The sequence below is a fragment of the Perca fluviatilis genome, chromosome 9 (genome assembly GCF_010015445.1).
Source record: "Perca fluviatilis chromosome 9, GENO_Pfluv_1.0, whole genome shotgun sequence".
In the NCBI taxonomy this organism is placed as follows: Eukaryota; Metazoa; Chordata; class Actinopteri; order Perciformes; family Percidae; genus Perca; species Perca fluviatilis.
In genome coordinates, this window is record NC_053120.1 from 28,649,849 (window position 1) to 28,664,911 (window position 15,063).

Consider the following 15,063-nt stretch of genomic DNA (forward strand, 5'->3'; position numbering starts at 1 on the left):
AGCAACAACAGAAAGTCCAGCTCCTCTTTTTAAATTTTCACACAGACTTTTATTGTTGGAGACAAAACACAAAACATTTTCTCACAGACCTTCAATGAATGAATCAGTGCACTGCTTTACTGCAGCGCCACTGCAAAATCCTTGGCAAATGCAATTAAAGTGCAGTAGAAGGGTCTGATTCATCAGCCATTATCTGGCCACAATAACAAATAAATGAGCCTTTTCTTCCTTCTCTAATATCTCTTCGACCACAATATTAACTAGCTATACAAGGAGAGCGTGTTTGTTTAAAAACTGTTATGTACTGCTCTGTGCCATTTACTATTTTCCAAAAAGTCTTTTATTGACCAGTGAGAGAAATGTGTCTCATTAGACGAACTAGATAGTGTCTGTAGTCCCTTTCACCACCCAAGCCTCCATACCCACACGCCACTGAACACCTAACCTGCCTGTCAGCTCCCCTTTGGCTCTGCACTGTGGTCTGGGATCCTCGATGAGGGGTGACTGGATGCTGAAATATTTAACAGCTTGACACCAAGCATGGCACAGTGTGACTCATGTCAGACATGACAACATAAAAGGGACTACTGTATATAAAGAAAAGCAGTGGAGGTTAAGGGTGTTGGTGCCTTGGTAATGTTAATGGATTTTTTTTTTTTTTTAATTCCTCTTTGTCTTCACTTCAGCTGCATAAACAGGAATCAAACCCCAATCCTCGTCAGATTTCTCCTGGATTGAAGAGTGCATTATGTCAGAACAAAAGGCCATTACATATCCATTACTTTGCAACACTGAAGAGTGTAGCTTACATAGAACACATGATCACAAGAACTTTAAAGCTTACTGTGATTTATTACTGTATATCAAGTGATCAAAGGTGGCCATGGTGCATATTCATGAAATTAAAGTTAAATAAATGAATTAATTATGCAGACTTAAGGAAATATAAGCGTACTGTGGGCTCTTATTTTGCTTTTTTTCATGGATTCAACAGCAGTTATAAGCAGAGATGAACTAATCTACACCAAAACATACCTAACCCCAAAAATCTGTAATCATAACAACCGTAAACGTAACTATTTTTTAAATCTTCTGCCTGAAACCAAACCTTGTGGTTTAGCGGACCAATCACAGTGCTTATATGTTTCACTCTGGCGGGACCCATAATTCATCTTCAGTGACTTGCAACATGGGTGCAGAGGGTGTGGCAAAAAATGTAAAACTTAATATCCATTGGGTGGCGAACGATTTCAAAATTTCATGGCCAAAAGTCAAAGGAACACGCCAACTTATTGGGACTTTAGCTTATTCACAGTAACCCCCAGAGTTAGATAAGTCAATCCATAGCCTTCTCATCTCCGTGCGTGTTGTTAGTCTGTCTGACACCCCCAGCGCTAGCTAAGCCTAGCACAGATCCTGGAGGTAACTGGCTCCAACTAGCCTACTGCTCCCAATAAGTGACAAAATAACACCAACATGTTCCTATTTACATGTTGTGATTTGTATAGTCACAGCGTGTACAAATAACAAGGTCACATGAGACACAGCCATCTTCTAACCGTATACATACTGGGAACTATATTCTTAGAAAGGCGAAGCACTGCTACTTCTGCTACTTGGGCGGAGTGATTTGCTCGCAGCACCTGAAGCCCCGTGGTGAGTTCGCTCAGAGTTGGAGTAAAGTCAACAATTACTAGATAGTAAAAGCATAGTGACCTTGTTATTCGTACACCCTGTGACTATACAAATCACAACATGTAAACAGGAGCATGTTGGCGTTATTTTGTCAATTCAGAGCAGTAGGCTAGTTGGAACCGATTACCTCCAGGATCTGTGCTAGGCTAAGCTAGCGCTGGGGGCGTCAGACAGAGTTACAACACGCACGGAGATGAGAAGGCTATGTATCGACTTCTCTAACTCTGGGGGATACGGTGAATAAGCTAAAGTCCCAATAAGTCGGCGTGTTCTTTTAAATCAGTCAAGCTTACAGTGAGAAATAAAGCTACTTACAAAAATGCCATTGTGCAGGCACAAGGCTATCCACCATCATGAAAACAGTTTCTGATTGAGAACCTCTCACAAAGAATCTTGCTTAAACAGCTGCCTGTCTCCTCAGTTTGTTCCCAGCACCCAGCCAGTGTGTGCATGTGGGGGCAGTTACTGCAGATTATTTAAAGAGGATTTGTGGCTATCACAGTCCTCTGCCTCTAGCAGATATCACTAACCAGACTGAGGGCAAACAATGCTGACTCTTTTGGTGGTTTGCTTCAGCATACTGCGGTAGCAGGAGTTTGGGAGTGTCACGTGGGACCAGACAGTTTACAGAATAATCAGACAAGCAATTGAAAATCAATTTAAAAAGAAGCAGTGCGTGATCCGTCCCGAGTTCCCCAACACTTCTGGCATTCTTACAAATAGCGTGTTTAAAAAGTAGCATTTGAGAATTCCCCTCACTAAAAGAAAGTTTCCACACTGGCTTGAACTATGGATCACACATCTAAGCAGGTCTGTTAAGCAACGGTAATAAAATTAAGTTGGATGACTTAATTACTTGTTACTTGTATGTGCCTCTGTTGCCATGCCAAGTCTGCTGTTTGCCGTCCTTTGTTTCCTTTCCATTGAGACTACAATGAAAAGAAGCCCTATCATTATAGTTATCCTGACGGTTTCTACTTTCAAAGGTTCTGGTTTTCAGAATAGTTCTGCAACTCTAAAAACTGTGCTGATCAAGAAAGGTCTTCATTTTGCTAAATCATCTCAAGGAAATTACATAAGTCACCTTATAAAAAAAGGTCAGAGGTCATTAAGACTTAGGTCAGATCCAAAATCTGGGTTCACATCTTCATCGAGGAGATCATCACCGTCACCGTCACCGTCATCGTCATCATCATCATCATTGTCATCTTCCAAATCTGATCCTGGACTAGCAAAGTTGCTCCGTCTGGACTGAACACTCAAACGCACTCGTGGCTTCTGATGAAGAGCTGGCAGAGGTGAAGACCAGAGAAGAGCGTTACTTTGTTTATGTGTGTATGTGTGTGTATGTGTGTGTGTGTGTGTGTGTGTGTGTGTGTGTGTGTGTGTGTGTGTGTGTGTGTAACTAAGTGCCTCTTCTGGGATTAGTCTGGAAGACATTCAAATGTTTTCCCTTAACAACGGTGTACCATTATGATTGTGTGTGCGTGTGCGTGTGTGTGTGTGTGTGTGTGTGCGTGTGCGTGCGGAAACAATCGTCAAATTAGCCTGGCTTCATGGGCCCAAATCACTCTGGGAAACATTTAGAGCAAGCAGAGATCTTAATCTCATCCGGGAACATCAACCTTCTGTTACAGTAAATCTCAGGGGTGAGACATGCATGCACACACATATACACACACACACACACACACACACACACACACACACACACACACACACACACACACACACACACACACACACACACACACACACACAGGGTTCCAAATTTCCCAAGCAATCACTGGCTTTGCAGAAACTGTTGAAGAGGAAATGAGAGCTTTACTGCTTTATCTGCAGACGGAAGAACACGGTGGGTCTACAGACTTGCTCACAATGGTGCTGTACACCTCTAGATTACATTCCTCGCTTTTCTTTTATCACTCATTTTTGACATTTTCTTTCATTCTAGTCTCTTTCACTTCTCTGTCGTCATCAGGGAACATCCTCTAGTGATATATTTAAAGGAATAGTGCGACATTTTGGGAAATACACTTATTCCCTTTTTATTTGTGAGCAAGATAAGAAGATCGACACTCTCATGTTAGTCTGTTATACATGAAGCCAGAGCCAGGAGATAAAGTCTGGAAACAGCTGGCTCTGTCCAAAGGTAGCAACAGAGGTGGAATGTAACTAAGTACATTTACTCAAGTACTGTAGTTGACTACAAATTTGAGGTGCCTGTACTTTAGTTGAGTCTTTTCTTTTTATGCCACTTTCTACTTCTACTCCGCTACATTTCAGAGAGAAATATTGTACTTTTTACTCCGCTACATTAATCTGACAGCTTTAGTTACTAGTTACTTTACAAATTAAGATTTTTGCACACAAAACACATGTAGTTTATACAATACAATGTTTTATTGTAAAATTAACTACCCAACAATATACAGTCCTACTAGTCCAGCTGAAATGATTAGCCGATTAAACACTTTTTTGATCGCTTCCAGTTTCTAAAATGTGAGGATGTTTCTGCTTTTACTATAAATAGTATAAGTACATTTTCTTGATGATACTTTACTTAAGTAACATTTTCAATGCAGGACTCTTACTTGTAAAAGAGTATTTTTATAGTGTGGTATCAGTACTTTTACTTAAGTAAAGGATCTGAATACTTAACCCACCTAGCAGCACCTCACTAATTAACCCGTTAGATCACCTTTGTGTAATCCACAAAAAACTGAAGTGTAAAAACAACCGTAGTTTTACAGGGACTATGTGCAGGACTATTTCTTTGCTGGAAGCGGTGACTTCCTGGATTCCCGCTGTCACCGTGAGGCTGCAAGGCAACCGGCAGAAACTCTCGATCAGAAAGTGGTACCGATCCTCTCAACTGACTCTCGGCAAGAGACGTTGCCTAACGCTCATATTTCCCAACATGCCAAGCTATTCCTTTACCAAAGTGTACGCTGAAATGGCAAACACAGAGGAGTGCTGAGTCAGCTCTACTGGGATGAATCAGAGTGAAGGTTGAGCCAGATGTGTGGGAGAGGGGAAACTACATGTCCCATCTTGCTAAAACCGCCACCAGTCTGTGTCCATTTGGTGCCATGTGTAACATTTTCTCTTGGTTGGAGCATGTGATCCAAATGTCAGAACATGTTCGTGCACGTACTGTTGGTGGACAGAAGGCTTATGGAAATGATATGATTGAAACACATGGGGTTGTTGATGACTCAGCACCCTGTACTTTAATACCTGTAGGCGCATAAGACAATGGGGCTGCATGATATGAGGAAAATATGCGATAACGTTGTTGAATGTCGCAATAACGATATTACTTGATAAACAGTGTAATTAAAGTTACTCAGTTCTGCAGCTTTCAGTATTCTGCTAAAACACAACAAATTGGTTGTTGAATTTAAAACAAATGAAAGGAGGGGTGGCCACTAGCTCACCCAGTAAGAGCGTTCGCCCCGTGTTGGCTGAGTCCTGCAGCGGCGCGGGGTCAAATCCGACCTGCTGCCCTTTGCTGCGTGTCATTCCCCATCTCTCTCGCCCTTTCATGTCTATCCACTGTCTCTACACAATAAAGGGAAAAGCCCCAAAAAAATTATCTTAAAAAAAAAAAATGAAAGGAAATCATTTCCAACATTCTTTTATTGAACAAATTGAAGACTGAATTAAATATATAAGAGGCACCACTATATCGATATATTTCACAATATGGCTATTGCGCGATGACGATAAAAAAAACAATATATTGTGTGGCCGGGTTGGTTCAGTGGGTAGAGCGGGCGCACATACACTGAGAGGTTTATGCCTCGACGCAGAAGTCCAGGGTTCAAATCCGACCTGTGACGATTTCCTGCATGTCTTCTCCCTCTCTCTCCCCTTTCTCACCTAGCTGTCCTATCAAATGAAAGGTGGAAAAGCCCCAAAATAATCTTTATATTGTGCAGCCCTAGTAGGCAACCATGCTTGGGTGCATTTTATTTATTTTTTTTTAAAGTCAGAGAACATTTGTCCTTACCAGGGTCTTCCAGCCATGACAGATCATCTGAGCTGACCTCGGCCAGGCTCGGGGTCGGGCTAAAGTCTTCGGAGTCAGAGTCGGCCTGTTCAACTCTGGCCCCTCTACTGTGGCTGCCAGGGAGCGGGAGCGGAGATGCCCCTGAATCAAATAAAAAGACATGGTTAAATATCATGGTGTATGTGTGTGTGTGTGTGTGTGTGTGTGTGTGAGAGAGCCAGAGACTTGCCTGATGTGTGTGCTGACTGCAAAGGTGTTGGTTGACATTCTTTGAGAACGAGTCTCCTGACCTCCTCTTTCAGCTCGGACACAGTTGTCCTGTTGTAAAGAGATTCATTGCAAGGTAAGCTTAGTCGCAGAAAGGCACACACACACACACACACACACGCACACGCACCTGATCTGGCGGACCTCTTGCTGTGTGTGAGAATACTGAGAGATAGTCTTTGCCAGATCAGTGCTGTGAGTTCTGTAGCTGTCTGTCAGCTCCTCCAGTGTCTGATCAAAGCACACAAAAGGAAAGGTTAAGGATCTGAAGGAATACAAAAGCACACATGCAGAAGCAAACATAACCTGCGTGATACAATATGTGTGTGTGTGTGTGTGTGTGTGTGTGTGTGTGTGTGTGTGTGTGTGTGTGTGTGTGTGTGTGTGTACCTTGCAGCTGTGTTCGTACTGTCTCCTGGTCTCTCTGGCCTCGGTCTGCTGGAGGAACACATCCTCCCCCTGTCTCCCTGTTAAGAGAAAAAGTAGAAAGAGCCGACGTTGTGAACAAGACTGTGCTTGCCTTTGCTTTGGAGGCCAGCATGGGGTGCAGAATCAATGAGAGGGCATGATGTTATGTGCGTGTACGTGGCTCACTTAGTTGTGCTTTCAGTTGGTCCACCTCTCTCCGCAGGTGTTCCAGCTCCTCTCTGCGGAGCTTTGAGCTGAAACTGTAAAAAAAAAAAAAATAATAATAATAATAATAATAATAAAAAGACAGAAAAGGTGGTGGTGATGAAGCTGTTTTTGTTATTTCTTTATTTGTCATAACTGAAATGAAAATGTCACCCAGACACCTTACTAGCAGCAACCCAAGTGAAAACATTGGACCTTTCAGCAGTTACACCCCCCACCCCAGCTCTACCCCTGATGCACCTCTCCTCCAGGTTGCCTAGCGACGTGGCTCTGGTAATGTGTCCCCGCAGATTGCTCAGCTCACGTCCAACCTCTCTCCTCCACTGCTCCATCCTTCTCTCTGCTCCTGGACTTTGTCCCCTCCTCGAATCCGCCCTCTCGCTTTCCCTCTCCCTCAGCTCCTCACGCAGCCTGTGAACCTCCTCTGGAAAAGAAGAGAAGTTACTGCGAAGAAGGGATTTTTTTTTTTTCTCCTTTAGCAGCCTTGAGGACAAATCCAAATTATTTATTGTCTTTAATTATAAATGAATCCTCCCTTGGCGAGTGGAGTTGGCTTTTTCCAGACAGTAGAAGGGTGGGCAGTGAGCGGAGAAAGCAGGTGAGAGAGAGAGCTTTAGCGGGATCCAAAACTTAGAACAGTGGTGAGGCATCATCGTATACATCAATAGATAATTGTACATGTATTCATTTAGCAAACACGTGTGTCCAAGCAATGTGCAATTGAGGTACAATACAAACCACATCAAGGAAGGAATAAAATATGACATCTTAGCATAATTAATGTCAACCAATAAGACCATGTCAGAAAAACTTGGTAGTTTCTATCTCTTGCTAGTGATGCTGTAAGTGCTGAGGGTCCACAAAACTGAGACTGAGATGCATTGAGGATTCTGCTACTGGTTCCACTCCTCATCTTCTCCCCTGAGATAAGCTAAATGAAAATGACGTATGCAGTAATCATAGTGAAAATGGATCAAAGTGTATTTAATACAAACTAAAAATAGAGGCATTGTTCCTGTTTTGAGCCATAATGCCCATGTGTGCCATTTAAACAGATTAAATGCATAAGTAGTAGCAGTAGAGGCTGGAATTGCCTTGTCTTTTTTGTCTACAATTATTTACATACAGTATATATAGCCTTTCAACTACAACACAGCTGATCCAAAGTGTTTTATAAGATACTGAAAACTTAAAAAAACTAAAACAAGAGGTCAGCCAATTAGTAAAAGTGTGTTTTTTTGGTCACTTTTCTGATTTTGTTAGAAGCCTTGCTGAAGTTTTTTTTAATAAGGTTAGAAGGTAAGGAAGACAGAAAATAAAAAAATATTGACAGAATTCAAGAGCGGTTGATATGAGTCACCAATAAGATTTAAAATAAAAAGGACTGTAAAAAATCGGTTAGCGGAAATTGGATTTGATTACCAAATCAACTTGTTTTTCCACACTTAACGGTTCAATTAAACAACACAATATATTTCGAAAGCTACAGACTTATGTGTCAAAGATGAATAAGTGTTGAAATGCTGCAGCTCTAAAGAAACTTGACTGGGTTCTGTTTATTTTTCAAATGCAACCTGTTAACTTAGTTTGGGTGTGACCACATTAAGCAGTGTTGAACCTGATAAGAATGCCTTTCTTCTAGTTGACAATAATAGTGTTGTATTTTTGAGGGGACAATGTGACCCAGTATAATCTGAGGTAAGTAGTCATGGTGCAGTAGGTTACCTTGTAGTGTCTGGATGTGACATTGTTGAGACTGTCTCTCCCTTTCCACGTCATGGAGTTTCTTGGTGAGAGACTCTATTGCCTTTAAAACACATTAGGAAAAAAAAAAACTGTGAATTCTGTCAACAACACTATAATACATCGCATACTATTTGACTACTTTGTGGTAACTATATTTGATCTCGCACACCTGGCTCGGTTAAACAAATATTCACACACCTGGCTCTGTATCTGGAGCTGTGACTGGATAGCAGCTAGATCTGCCCACTGAACAGATGGACTGAGGGATGGGGAAGGCTGTCGAAGAAGGGGGGCACGAGGAGGAAGAGCAGGAGGGCCCAAATCTGAATCACGAATCCTCTCCCTCACTGGAAAAAAATCTGGAGAGGAAGAGGCATGTGAGGGAGGTTGCTCACAAACGGCTTAAACCAAAATCAAAAGGAGTTCAAACCACTGTCCCTACAATCCTTATCTGCACTTTACTGTGAAGGTTAAAAAGGTGGAAGTTACACACACACAAACAAATAAGGTAATTTCCCCTTATAGTCATATTCAGAAACCGACACATAGTTCACCCACCTTCGTCTCCTTTGGCAAATTTCCCTGGTGACGTCAGTCTCTCCTGTGGACACATACAAATAATTTCAAACAATAGGGAATTTCCAAACTCTCACTATCAGTACGACTAAATTACCCTGTTAAAAGTTCAGTGGAGCTTTACTGCCATCTACAGATAGCTCCAGTTATGACAACTTACTAGACCACAAGGCCACATAGTGAAGGCTCTCCTATGTTGTATAGCCTACTCCCTTTCACTGATGCAAAACAAAATATGCCTACATGTACCGTTAGACCGCACACTCTTTAGATTATTAGTTTTTGTTATTTCCAGCAAGGCTAACAGAGGGGAAGGCTATTTGGATCTACTCACCCTCATCTTTGCAACGCTGCTATCTGCTCCTGACAGGATAGAGCTCAGCTGATTGTCCCAGTTCATGTCGGAGTTGAACTAAAAAGAAGTGCATCAAGTTGTCAAATGCATCGTTCATCGGCATTAGTCGGTTAATTCTTGATCCTTGGTATAAAAAAAAAAAAAAAAAAACGTCATGCAAAATAGTGTTGTGTTGCCTGAAAGTGGCGTTACGACATCAAAACCCCCACTGTGGGAGGGTGATACAGTAACTTCAGAAGTGTTTTGTGGCTTGTCGGTGAGGTTAACAACCTAGTAGAGATCTCTGACACCTTGTGTGAGATTAAATTACAGCAGGCCTGGATAAATGCACGTTTGTAGTGACGCTTATCAGCTGCTACTTAGGTAAATGTAGCCGAGGTGCAGGCTTTCTGATATTGTAATGAGCTCAGCCTACTTTGATCTCCAGGCCAGTGGGGAACATCTCTCAAGCTTCCAGGAACAGATACAGATTAAAAACTGGAAGCGACGCAACAACCCACTGCTCAAGGAACCTCGTAGAGTAGATAACGATATGCTGGCTGCCAAGATATAGCAAAACACTAAACCCGTCAAGATAACGCAAAGAGGGGGGGCGTTGTCACTTAGTAAACGTTTAATAGCCAATGTTCTCCTATTGTTAACCTAAGCTAATGTCAGTTATACGTTAGCATCAGCTTTACGTTCTTTTTCGTGACAGCGTTCACAACGTTACGTTACTGTCATGGTTGGCAAAATTATTATTGGCCGTTTCCCAGACACTGAGTAATGTAACCTTCTGAATATGACATAGAACCTGTCGCTGAAAACAGAATAAATAATGTTTAAGGAGAACGATGCAAATATTAATGTTAGCTGACTTAGCAGGAGGCTACTCACAGAAAACCTTGCGACTCCACTTTTAAATCCAGGAGCCCATAACAGTAACGTGATTGCGTATGACGTGGTCGCAGGGGTCTTCTGGGTATTGTAGTAGCTAGATAGTGACTGTATTCGTAATATTCTTTGCTCGCACAAAATACGTGAAGTGCTAGAGTAGAATTTCTCCCTAACACACTGCATTGTATATTGTATTGTATGCATTAGTTTTGTCACCATTCATTGCAGAAAAAAACAAGACTAGCCTAATTTCTGATATTGATAAGCCAAAGAACACCGTATCCCACAATCCTTAGCTTTGTGTTGACATGCAACAATGGCGGCTTCCACGGCCAATGTGGAAGGTAAAACAGCGCTGTTAAAGGACTCTTTAGCAAAAGTTGGATTTGAAGTCTACCCTCTAAAGGTATTGATGCACTAATTCATTTCTAGTGTGTAGCCTTAACAGCAAGAAGGGCTTCAACGTGTGAGAAATACAATGTAATACTTTAACCTGTTTACCTGCTAGCTAGGAAGTTAAAAACAAAAGTCAGTAAATATAATTATGGTGGTAAAATTATTTAATATCAAAAGCCGGTTTATTGTTTCAACAATCCAGCTAAATTAGCTTGAATATGCTATATAGAGATACTAGTTTGTTACTGCACGTGTGCCTGTGACACTGTCCCACCATGTTCACAGGTTGGCTGGTATAACTCTGTGCTGCCTCTCTCCCTGCGCCTGGCTTACCCAGATGACAGCCTGGCCCTGGTGGTGCTCAGCACTCCTGCTATGTTTGAACAAGCCTTCCTGCCCTTCATGGAGGAGAGGGGCTGCCAGAAGCTGTCTGACCCCATAGACCAGTGTGTCAAACACTGCGTCTCCTCTGCTGTCTCCGAGGTGTGTGTGCGTGTGCGTGGGCTTGTTTAACTATATTCGTGGGGTCCAAAAACCGGGAGTCCGGTATACTTGTGGGGTCCCGACAGCTTTGTGGGGCCAAAATGCTGGACCCCACAAGTTTAAAGGACTGTTTGAGGGTTAAGACTTTAGTTTTAGGATTATAATTAGGTTATGGTTAGGGTGAGGGCGAGGGTAAGGGTTAAGGTTAGGCATTTAGTTGTGATGGTTAAGATTAGGGTAAGGGGCTAGGGAATGCATTATGTCAATGATGGGTCCCCACAAAGATAGTTGTGTGTGTGTGTGTGTGTGTGTGTGTGTGTGTGTGTGTGTGTGTGTGTGTGTGTGTGTGTGTGTGTGTGTGTGTGTGTGTGTGTGTGTTAAAAGTGCGGCAGACAGACAAAAAGCACGTTTTTAAATTTGGTTGGGGATATGGGTGGGCCATTATGTATTCAATCTTCTATTACTGAATATGAACTTTTATGTTACAATATCAGCAGATATAGTGTTGAATTGTGTGGAAACTCAAGTGAAAAGTTGACTAGTTCTAGTAGACTAGAAACTGTAATGGAAAATCTCTGATGGTCTCATGCCATATGTTGCCTAACTCCAGTTAGGGATAGGATTGCAACTCCAACTATTTTCATGATCAGGTGACACCTAAATATGTCCGTCTCCTCTCCCTGCCCTGCAGTGTTTCCCAGGACAGGAGGTGGATGTGAGGTATGACTACGAGCTGCTCCCCAGCAGGAAGCCAAAGTTCTTGGCGCAGACTGCGGCTCATGTGTCTGGAGCAGCTTTCTACTACCAACAGTCTGATGTCAGAGACCATCCCTGGGGTGAAAAAGTAACGCCATGCATTTCTAAGGAATTGTTGTGTAATTAAACTCCAAACTCCACTTTTGTAGTGCAATGTTTACATTCTTTGTCTGCTCACCTGTGTTTTGTGCATCTCCCTCTGTTACCTGCAGAAGATGTTCGGAGTGTGTGTGCATCCAAGGTTCGGGGGCTGGTTTGCCATCAGAGCCCTGTTGGTGTTTGGAGGTGTGATGGTGGACTCTGAGATGGTGCCGCCTGATCCACCTGACTGTGTGCCTTCAAGAGAGGGCAGGATACAGCTGCTGGAGGCTTTTAACTTTCACTGGCAGGTACAGAACCTCGCTGTGATCTAGAATACCTGTGGCACACACATTAAATAGACACCAGGGGACACCAAACCATTTCATGTCGTAAAATCCTCCAGACTGATGGCCTTTAGATAAGAGACCCCCAAATGTGGAGGTTTTCTTTTCCCATGGGTCCTAATTTTATTTTAAGATTATTTTTTGGGGCTTTTCCCTTTTTTATTACGTGGGAGAGAGATGGGATGCAGCAGGTCGGATTTGAACCCACGCCGCTGCAGGACTCAGCCTACATGGGGCGAACGCTCTTACTGGGTGAGCTAGAGGCTGCCCCTCATGGGTCCAAATTTAACCCTGGGTTTTGGTAGGATAAGATTGCTTGTGTGATTCTAAATATGTTTTCCTGACTTTAAACACTGTACCAGTTAATGTTTTGATGTTTTTTTTTAATTAATTATATAAATAAATAAATCAAAGTTAATCGGAGACATTTTGCGTCATTAGGACTGGTCCTACAGAGACATCGTCCATCCAGTCCAGATCTACTCTCAGAAACAGAAGGACTACTTTTCCACTCCTCCTGCTCAGCGGTTTGCTCTGCTCAAGACTTGGGGCTTCCTGCCGAGGGAGAGCGATCAACCTGATTCGACCTCCGCCGCTCAGAGCCAGGTGACCGGACATGGCTGAAAACAGCTGGAGTGTGGAAGTGCTGCACATCCTCTCTGAGCCCAAGCCGCCACCGCTAAGCTTTGTAAGGTTCTGGTGGAAGCTTTTAAAGGTACAAGGGATACTTTTCAGGGACTTTTCATATGAACATTTACTGCTTTATGATGTGTTTCATCATATGTTCACACTACTGAGTATAAGCAGCTCCCCGTGTCATCTCATGGAAACCAGAAGATACTCAAATGTATTGTATACGTTAGTGCTGCTGCTGTTGCAAACCTTGTGTGTGGGTGTTTAAACCAAATTCTTTTAAAGAATGCACCTTTTTATCCTTGCTGCTCGTGTCATACTGTAACGCACAAACTGCAGACGTTTAAGTAGCAACAGTGACTTTCACTTTGCACACTGTATCATTTCACACAATATCAACACGAGGGGCTTCGGGGAAAAAAAAAAACCTTTATCACCAGCCTGCCTTGAATTTGTATTTTTACTTCTTTTTTTTTTTTATCATAAAGAGGACAAACACTTTTTTATCTAATAATTTCTATATTCTTTCTATTTAATTTAATAGTGAAGTCATACAAATAAACAATACAAACATTTATGACTCCAAGGATTTGATTTGATGGTTTCCCCATTATTGAAAAACACAACAACATTATGTTTTCACCTACCTCTAATTGTTTTTTGTTTCTGGATTTTTTTTTGTTGCTTTCATCCCAACACGTAGGAGCCGTCAACAGTTTTTCATTGCAAAATAGTGAAAGTGAAAATGACTGTTGGTCATATTAATCAGTGCTTTTCATATTTAATCTATATCCATCCATCCATCCATCTTCGTCTGTTTATCCGGTATCGGGTCGCGGGGGGCAGCAGCTCCAACAGGGGACCCCAAACTTCCCTTTCCAGAGCCACATTAACCAGCTCCGACTGGGGGATCCCAAAGGCGTTCCCAGGCCAGGGGGGAGATATAATCCCTCCACCTAGTCCTGGGTCTTCCCTGAGGCCTCCTCCCAGCTGGACGTGCCTGGAACACCTCCCTAGGGAGGCGCCCAGGGGGCATCCTTACCAGATCCCCAAACCACCTCAACTGGCTCCTTTCGACGCAAAGGAGCAGCGGCTCTACTCTGAGCTCCTCACGGATGACTGAGCTTCTCACCCTATCTTTAAGGGAGACGCCCGCCACCCTCCTGAGGAAAACCCATTTCGGCGGCTTGTACCCTGGATCTCGTTCTTTCGGTCACGACTGTTTCATCTATATTGTTACTTAAATCAAATCTGCCCATGATGCATTAGCTATCTGTAAAATGATAACCGCACGTTTGTTTAGTATTCTTTGAATGAAAGTATTAGTGTCATCCATCCATCTCATCTCTCTGCAGTATTTATTGGCTCCATTGTTGAGACCTTGTCTCCAGTTTACCTGACACTGAGCTTGATGCATTATAGATAGATCACCGCTCCCCAGCCTGGTGATAGACTGACTACTTTCAACTGTGACTAACCCCTCTGTCAGTAAATCATCACCCCACACAGCACTGTGACCCAGGACGCACTCTGTTTGTCAGGTGTATTTCTTCCTTTTTTACATTTTAACAAAAGTACAACCAGTAGACGTGTGCACTTGGGCAGCTCCACCAAGCAGTGAGGGGTTAGATACAGGAGCAAAGTAGGTAACTGTACCTAACAGCAGTTCTGCAGTGCAAATTCAGAGCAGGCCGAATCCTTTGTTACACCTCTAGATGTCACTGTTCTCTCGATAACGCAGAGTGAGCTTTTGCACGGCTGCCTCTGAAGCATCTGAATCTACAGCGCTCATCAGAGTCGAGCGCAGACTGCAGATAACCTGCCTCACATTATAAAGTATACCATCTACCCTCTGTAACTGTTAAGTCAATCTTATATAACAGATCTTTAATGTATTACTTTAAGCAGCTTCACTCTTGCTCCTGCCTTCACCGTTTACTCTTTGCTTTTATCATTTGGGACTTTTTGTCCCACTGAGCTAGCTATCGCTTCATTTCACATTTCAGTTTGAAACACCCCATCTCTCTCTCTCTCTCTCTCTCTCTCTCTCTCTCTCTCTCTCTCTCTCTCTTACTGCATCCCTCCTCTCCTCACCCCCTTCTCCCTCCCCGTGCTACTCTGTCTATCTGTGTACTGAATCAGCATTTTAGAGCAGTATGCCGCAGGCCTGCAGAGAGGCAGACCATGGAGTTAATTACACTCCCTCA

General features: G+C 42.8%; 2 protein-coding genes across 6 annotated transcripts; one reads left to right on the forward strand and one right to left on the reverse strand.

Moving 5' to 3' along the window:
• Positions 1 to 26: 26 nt before the first annotated feature.
• On the reverse strand, positions 27 to 10,281 carry LOC120565212 (general vesicular transport factor p115). 5 transcript variants are annotated; one of them, XM_039810754.1, is made up of 13 exons: positions 9,703 to 9,945; positions 9,267 to 9,344; positions 8,915 to 8,957; positions 8,555 to 8,715; positions 8,336 to 8,417; positions 6,851 to 7,034; positions 6,572 to 6,645; positions 6,368 to 6,444; positions 6,108 to 6,208; positions 5,940 to 6,028; positions 5,711 to 5,851; positions 2,780 to 2,984; positions 27 to 729 (listed from the first exon to the last, which is right to left on the reverse strand). In XM_039810754.1, exons 1-12 carry the CDS (start codon positions 9,727 to 9,729, stop codon positions 2,794 to 2,796), a joined length of 1,248 nt encoding a protein of 415 aa, XP_039666688.1. In that variant the 5' UTR covers positions 9,730 to 9,945; the 3' UTR covers positions 27 to 729; positions 2,780 to 2,793. The 5 variants fall into 5 exon arrangements, with proteins under 5 accessions (XP_039666688.1, XP_039666689.1, XP_039666690.1 ...); XM_039810755.1 differs by lacking the exon at positions 27 to 729 and adding an exon at positions 1,918 to 2,624; XM_039810756.1 differs by lacking the exons at positions 27 to 729; positions 9,703 to 9,945 and adding an exon at positions 10,164 to 10,281 and having other exon boundaries at positions 1,918 to 2,984.
• mmachc (metabolism of cobalamin associated C) lies at positions 10,090 to 13,430 on the forward strand. Its single transcript, XM_039810762.1, has 5 exons — positions 10,090 to 10,569; positions 10,845 to 11,042; positions 11,734 to 11,886; positions 12,011 to 12,187; positions 12,665 to 13,430. Exons 1-5 carry the CDS (start codon positions 10,480 to 10,482, stop codon positions 12,845 to 12,847), a joined length of 801 nt encoding a protein of 266 aa, XP_039666696.1. The 5' UTR covers positions 10,090 to 10,479; the 3' UTR covers positions 12,848 to 13,430.
• Positions 13,431 to 15,063: the final 1,633 nt, after the last annotated feature.